The sequence below is a fragment of the Lampetra fluviatilis genome, chromosome 69 (assembly GCF_964198595.1).
Source record: "Lampetra fluviatilis chromosome 69, kcLamFluv1.1, whole genome shotgun sequence".
Lineage (NCBI taxonomy): Eukaryota > Metazoa > Chordata > Hyperoartia > Petromyzontiformes > Petromyzontidae > Lampetra > Lampetra fluviatilis.
The window spans coordinates 231,024-238,752 of record NC_136343.1 but is presented as its reverse complement, the minus strand read 5'-3'; the positions used below and the strand labels follow the sequence as shown (position 1 = coordinate 238,752).

General features: G+C 49.4%; 1 protein-coding gene across 1 annotated transcript; it reads right to left on the bottom strand.

Moving 5' to 3' along the window:
* Positions 1-263: 263 nt before the first annotated feature.
* Positions 264-7,316, bottom strand: LOC144952746 (E3 ubiquitin/ISG15 ligase TRIM25-like). The gene is made up of 6 exons (XM_078883236.1): positions 6,750-7,316; positions 5,100-5,195; positions 4,075-4,308; positions 2,915-2,937; positions 2,270-2,364; positions 264-814 (listed from the first exon to the last, which is right to left on the bottom strand). Exons 1-6 carry the CDS (start codon positions 7,314-7,316, stop codon positions 264-266), a joined length of 1,566 nt encoding a protein of 521 aa, XP_078739362.1.
* Between the last annotated feature and the right edge of the window lie 413 nt (positions 7,317-7,729).

Here is a 7,729-nt window from a genome sequence, read left to right as displayed (position 1 = left end):
TTGCAATATTTTGCTGTCTTTTCTCAGATTTCTGTTTGCACTCAGTCACATATAGTCACTTTAATATGTTTTTGTTCATTTTTTTCTTTTTTGTTTGTTGCGGTTGCACCCGATTCAAGAGCCAAATGGCTCACAGGGCTATACTAAATAAATGAACTTCAACCTTACCTCACCCTCCATTCCACCTTCCCCTCACCCTCACTTCACCCTCTCCTCACCATCCCCCTCTCCACCATTTATTGGGTTTCTATCTCTCTTCATCCTCAGGATGCACGACTCAGATCCACGATCTTCAATGGTTCATTAAAACGCCACGCCCACATCCCAGGGTAGAGAGGCTGCGAGAATCTCTGCCGAACCTCGTGGATCACCTCCATGGAGTCGGCGCGGTAAAACGCCAGGAGCCCCCCCTGCCAGTGCAGGTGAAGCCCGATTCTGCGGGGGGATAGGGCCCCCCTCACTGACAGTGCAGTCTCCACTCCACCATGAATCACTGAGAAGTTGTCATCACGTTTCTCTAAACACCAGGACGCTTCGCTCCCTCCCAGCAGCTGTCCAGCAAGATCCCCTTTCCGTGGGATCGTCCCGTACGCGACTCCAACCCGCCACCACCGCGCGTCCCCCACGTCCACCTCCCAGTAGTGGTGGCCCGACGAGAAGCTCTCACGGCATAGGGCTTGTAACCAGCCAATAAACTGTCGTGGGTAATTGTGGCGACCCTGGGAGGCAAAGACCGCTGTCATCGTCCTGAGATCCGAGGAGATCTGAAGTTGGTTATGAGCTGAGTTTGTGTCCAGAGTCGGTGAGCATCCGTCTGTAACAACAGCGATGACAACATCACTACAGAACACCATCATCACCATTATCCACCATCACCACCATCAATATCACCAACATTACAAACATCACCATCACCAAGCATCCTCGCCATCAATATCGATGACAACAACATATACATCACCATCACTACCATCATCAATACTGTGAACATCAACAACATCAATATTGCCATCAACAACATCACAACCATCGTCACAAATAATCACCACCACCATCACTACCATCGCCTTGACAATCACCACTATCCCCATCACCACCATCTCTAACATCTTCATCACCATCACCAACGCGACCAGCATCATTATAACCATCATAACGACCATTAAAACCATCATCACCACCATCACTACCATTATCACCATCACCAACATCATCATCCCTACTACCATCAGCGCCATCAGCAAAACCATCACAACCATCACCACCTATATTATCACCAATGTCATCACTATTCCCATCACTCACTATCACTAACAGCATAATTACCAACAACAACCGCCATTCGCCACTAAATGGCGGTGACGTCACCACGGCGTTTGTGCCAGGCTACGTGCACGTTGAGGCCACGTGAAGTGTAGAACACCCATTGGCAGGAGGTCATGGGGCAGACCCATGTGTCATGGGACGACTGAGATGACTGACCGATGCACCACTATCATTACCACCATCCTCATCACGATCACCATCATTATGACCATTACCAGCATCAGGAACTCATTTGAGGTTGAAACTGCCTAGCAGAGGCCCAAGACTGGATCAGTAATCACCTGCCACTGATGTTAGCCATGGCTGCTAATCAAAGCTAGATAACTGGGTTCGTAGTGCAGTGTGCTAACCACTCTGCCACCACTCCCCCCACGCACAAATGCACAGACACATTCACAGGCACACACTCCATCTCAACATCACAATTACCCCTGACTTGTAATGCTGATTATTTACCCAAGAACGCCATACTAAGTCTCATGGCTCTGTTCAGTAGGGTCCTGAATTGGGATGTGAACAAAGACTAAGATCCCCTATGTAGCCTTAACAGACCATTGGGGCAAGTGCTGTTAGCGAGCATCTATGAAGGCTGGCAGGGCACACGAGGAGGTGGGTGGCCAGCATCACGCCCGACCACCTATTTCTCCCGAGTGGCGATATTGTTTAAATACAGGATCAGGTTCCAGAATGTAAACAAAGATAAATATTCCCCGTGTTGCCTTAACAGACTGTCGGGGCAAATCAGCACCTTTGAAAGCTGGCACAGCAAATGAGGGGCTTGGTGGCCAGCACTAGGCCTGGCCAACTTTGTCTCCCTAGTGGTGATGTTTACACACAAAACTAAGTAAGCATTTGAGGCTGAGTCGACCTCGTGCACACACACACGGTGATCATTTATTGTGAAGATGGCCCCATCACCCATCTTTCACACTGAATAACTCACACAGGAGTTTGGCCACAGTTCCCTCGATGTCTTTAAGCGAGGCAATGTCCTCTTGGCTAGGACATGAGGGTAGATATTCTGTAGCCCTCTCTGTCCTGTGAAAGCAGAACAGACATGGCTACTGTCTCACATAGAGCATCGTCACTCACATGATCATCACAACTCCATCACATATACACGCATCACAGCATCATCACACGTGGGATCATCACAGCTCCATCATATCGAGACTCATCACATATAGCATCATCACACACAGCACCATCAGACAGCATCACCACACAGAGCATTATCACACAGCTTCACCGCACGCACCACCACACACAGTACCATCACACAACATCACCACACACAGCATCATCATAGACACCGTCATCACACACCATAACCACACAAACCACCATCACACACACCATGACCACACACAGCATCCCCACACACAGCATAACCACACAGCACACAGTATCATCACCACACAGCATCACCACACAGCATTGCTATTACCACACATAGCATCATCACATACAACACCATCACACAGCATCATCACACAGCATCCCCACACAACCAGTGTCTCACTGCCCGCACCCCACACTCAGTCCCATGTTGTCGTGTGTCGAGTCGTGAGTGAAAGTCATCTTTTACCTGCACGTCTCCTCCAGGTGCCGCTATGGAAGAGAGAGAGATGCGTTACTGTGACTCTACCTCCAATCCCTTGTGATCAGTGGAGTTCCCACTGCAACACCGTGGGTGGAAAATAAACCCCAAAGTCTTGGCTCATGACCCTATGATCACCAATATTTCAGAGTGAGACCGGTTGATAGTCAACTATAAACTACTATTTTGATTTTTCCACGTAAGGCCCACTGAGCGATAGAGCTCTTTTTCAAAAGCGACCTGGCCACAAATGATAGCTCAATTAAGTGGTTCATCTCGTGGAAATGTATAGCAGCCCAATACTCTAAACGCATGTTTCCATATGTGGAGGGAAAAACTGGAGGACCCGAAGAAAAATCCATGCGACCATGGAGGGAGAAATGTAAACTCCAAATATATAAGGACGTCAGGGTTGGGATCAAATCCCGGACCTTCAGTATCCCAGGCTAGGTAGTTAACATCTCGCCACCCCCATGAGGACTAACATTAATTTGCAGGGCAAATATGTCAGAGTGAGACCGCTTGATATTGATCTGTGTTGAGAGTAACGTAGAACTAGACGTTTCTGGAATTATCAATGCACATGGTGCAGTTCTTGTAGAAGTGATGTTCAATACACAATGATATCATTAATAAGTATATGAGACCGTATTTATTTTAGCATCCCAGATATGAACAATTAAGGTAGCGCATCCACGTGGAGGTACACAAAGTAAAAAACAGAGATGACATCTGGTCGTGAGCAGGAGCTGGTGGATTGTTGCATCGCGGCATCATGAGATGTGGAAATGTTTTGGGGAGGCCTTCATCAATAAGTAGATAGATTATGGCTGATGATGATCATGAATACCATGTACATTGTTGTTCTATGGTTGATTTAAAAAGTTAAATTCCATTAACAGTTAGTTTAAATTGCCAATGAAACAAACTTAATGGGAATCTGTTAAAGGACGGGAGAGAGAATTAATTTAACTGAGAAAATATGAGCTGGCCTTCCAAATGGCAGCCACTGGAGCTGCGATGCGAGTCCATGAGTGGAGCTGTGTTCTCAAGCCCAGTGGATGTGAACTCTCATTCAGGAGCCTCCCTCTGCTGCTCCTGGTGAGAGGGCTCTGTGCCAATAGCGACACTGGAGACTCATCGCTCACCTGCAGGAACGCGAGCGAGTCCCTCTCCTGCACTAGGGCCTGCAGGCGAGTGGCTGCTGCCTGGAGCTCGCTGATCTCGCTCTGGTAGTGAGCGATCTTCTTCTCGATCTGGGACAGCAGCTCGCGCACTTTCTGCTCCGCGAGCTCTAAAGCCGCCTTCTCCTCCGCATCCAACGCTGCTCTCGCGCGGGTGAATCTGACCGAGATTGAGGCCTTTTTATCTGTCATGGATCCCTGCAAAGATAAATACATGTCACCTCTGTTCATTAAATGTCTGGTCCTTTGTGAAATGACATTCAGGTCGGTGTGACTCGAGTGCAACTCTAAGGTGTCTAGACAGTGATATGAGTCTGCAGCACTGAGGCCTCCTTCTTCCTCTGCCTCTGATAACGCCACTGTGCATTTTCACTACAACACGATTCGCCATAGCTGGTAGGGGCTGTGAGGCAATGAAATCATCAAATACCATCATGAGTACATTTAGCGTTTGTGCCATTCCCATTGCGCAAGGCTATCAGGACAATGTTTTGTTTACCTTCACATGAAGCGACGGGAAATCTGTAATTTGCCTTCAACAAGTAGACACTTCATGATATGGGAAGTTAGGCCAATTCCTCTTTAAATGAATGTTTTGAATGTGAGAGAATGCCACATGTGTATGGATGAAGAGAGGGGATCATGAAACAACTTGCTTTACTGCCACCTGGCCACCCTAAAGCCTGATTGGTTTCAGTAAGATGGTGTACAACAGTCTGTGTGTGATACACCTTATCTGACCAATACAGTTAACATTCGTTGAAGTGTTAAGTTGTATGGAGATATGGGAATGTGGAATTTCCACCACTGATTTAGTTTCTCAGTGGAGATGAGAACCACCTCTTTACTCGTCCTGACCGTTGTGGGTTTCGTCCCACAATGTGTTTGGAGACAATGGAAGTCCACGTGAATGAATGGAGTTGTCCTCCATCACAAACCTTACTCAGAGTGGAGTCACGGGGTCACAGAGTCCGGCCCAGACGCTGTACCTGCACATCCCTACGATCGGCCTCCATCCGCCTCACGGACTCCTCCGCCTCCTTCCTTTTCTCCTCCACCGCCCGCGTCTCATCTCCCACTTGTTTCTGTGAGAGACGTCACCAGGGGAGACTCCACTCACTCTCCGAGCGTCCCCTCTCAACCCCGTTCCACGCGAACCCCTGCACAGTGACGGGGGCAGGAGCCTCGGGGGAGCAAGCGCAGAAGGTAACTGATTTTTCGAAGAGCTCAAACGTGCGCAGGGCTACCAATGTAGTGGGTGGGGCTACTTGAGCAGTGGGCGGGCCTATCCGAGTTGTGGACGGGGCTATCTGAGTAGTGGGTGGACAGGGCACCATAGTGGTGAGATGTTATCTGCCTTGCCTACTAAACAGGAGGTCGTGGGTTCGAACCGGACCCTGATGCCTGTGTAGAGTAGTAGAACGACACTACTGTATTGGCTCGGTATGGGGGCTGTCGGCAGTTGTCACGGGGGTCGTGTCGGGCCGTGACACTCTGCGTGAACCCAACAGGACACGTGACCGGATAAAAGCGGGCCAGGGGCCCCAGGGGGGGGGGGCGTGGCCTGGGGCAGAGCCAGCCATGCCGGAGTGGTTATAAGCGGGGTGTGGATGGAGAGCTGGGATGTTCTGGGCTGTTCTGCTCTGCTGCTGGGTCATCTCTGGGATGAAGCTCTCCGGTCTCCGCTAGTGGACCAGGCAGCGTGTTGGGCTGTCCTGGTCCAATGATGTAGTATCCCCGTGGGTTGGTTAAGTTAGGAAAGGTGGCTACCACCTTAAGTCGTTATGTTAAGTGTTCATTGTTATGTTACCTAATAAATAGTGTTGTCTCCAAAGTTCCAGTGTGCGCCTGAATTTAACCCAAAAAATATACACAAAAAATCGTGTATATTTATGGTCTGTGTGTCCCGCGCGTGGCGTCACTCCAAATGAGGCCAACCCCCCGCTTTAATATTCATGAACAGGTGGGGTCCTCTACATGGACTCCCCCCACCTCATTAATGATCATGAACAGGTGACGTCACTCCACATGCCGCACCCCTCCCCTCATTAATAACCATGAGAGGGTGACGTCACTCCACATGCCGCACCCCTCCCCAATAACCATTAGCGTGTTACGTCATTCCATATGGGGCAAACCCCCCTTATTAATAATCATGAGCTGAACAATTTTTCTATTGAATATTTCAGATTTACTGCAAAATAAACCCGTCCTTGGATGGGCAAACAAGCTAGTTAAAATATAAAATACATGAATATTATACAGTACTGTACATATCATTTGTGCATTTGAGTTACTAAACGTTTTGCGTGTCATCTGCTGCTTTCGCAAAACTCCCAAAATCTCCCAAAAATTATCATTTAATTTCTCCTGCTGATCCCGCGATATATCGAAACCGCGATGGGGAAAGTCGCGATGCAGAAGGGTCGACTGTACTATGAATCTACCCTTCAAACAGTCGTTTGAAAAATAAATTGACGGGCATGTAAAATATGAAATCCACTTTAAAATGAGTCTGAGCCACTCGCTGTGGTTTCGTTTAATGTAGATGTTGCTGTTGAGAGCCAAGGACAGAGTTCATCAGTTGATGCTGCGGTATCGTGGGTACTGCTCAGTGACCGTGAGAACCTCTTCCTCACCTTTCGTTTGTCGTGCTCCACATTCAGAGTGACGAGCTCGTGCCCTCGATGATCTACAGTGACGGTGCAGTCCCTGCAGACGAGGCGTCCGTCGTTAACGCAGTAGAAGCGGTACTCGTCTCCATGCTCCGCGCACCGTCGATTCTCCAGGTTCACACCGGGCGACACCAGGACGTGGTCACTAAACTTTGCCAGCTTTTGGTGTGGCACAACGTGGGTCACACAGAACGACGTCTCACACTTGAGGCAAGTCTTCACTGCGGGCTTCCTGCAATGGTCGCAGCAAACAGCAGAAGCAGCAGCATCGGCAGCCACGGGCTCAGTCACTCGCAGCTGCTCGATGAAGTTGGTGAGCGTCACGCTCTTGTTCAGCTTGGGCCTCCGAGGGAAAGTCACTCGGCACTGCGGGCAGGAGAAGGACTCGGCCGCATCCCAGGCGCCCTCCACGCACTTGAGGCAGAACGAGTGGCCGCAACTGAGCGTGCAGGGGCAGCGGAAGGCGTCCAGGTAGATGGGGCAGGTCAACTCCCCTGGAGCCTCGCTATGACTGGGAGCCGCACTCGCCATGGCCCGTGGCTTCACTCAGAGACGGGCGCTGGCTGGAGCTCAGGAAGTCTCTGGCTGTAGCTCAAGAAGTATCTTGCTGTAGCTCAGGAAGTATCTTGCTGTAGCTCAGGAAGTCTCTGGCTGTAGCTCAAGAAGTATCTTGCTGTAGCTCAGACAGTCTCTGTCTGTAACTCAGGCAGTCGCTGGCTACGTCTGAGATGCTAAACGAGTAACAAGCCACGTAAATAGGTGACAAGGAAGCAGGAAGTCTTTCAGTTTTATTGGCATATCACGAGGCGTGCCCTGGAATGTGTTGACGTGTGAGCGAGTACAGACGTCTCCACTCCAGGGGTGGCTTAAAAAAGAAGACTGCTGTATACAATGTTATAATTGCTGTAAAGCGCCTTCGTAAATGTGCTATATAAATGTCATTA

Bases quoted from the DNA above. Each gene is read 5' to 3' on its own strand.
- LOC144952746 (XM_078883236.1), bottom strand. From the start codon at position 7,316: ATGGCGAGTGCGGCTCCCAGTCATAGCGAGGCTCCAGGGGAGTTGACC. The intron at 4,309-5,099 runs GTACAGCGTCTG...TTATCTTTGCAG, and splicing joins CCGATCGTAGGGATGTGCAG to GGATCCATGACAGATAAAAA. The intron at 2,365-2,914 runs GTAAAAGATGAC...CTGCTTTCACAG, and splicing joins CACCTGGAGGAGACGTGCAG to GACAGAGAGGGCTACAGAAT.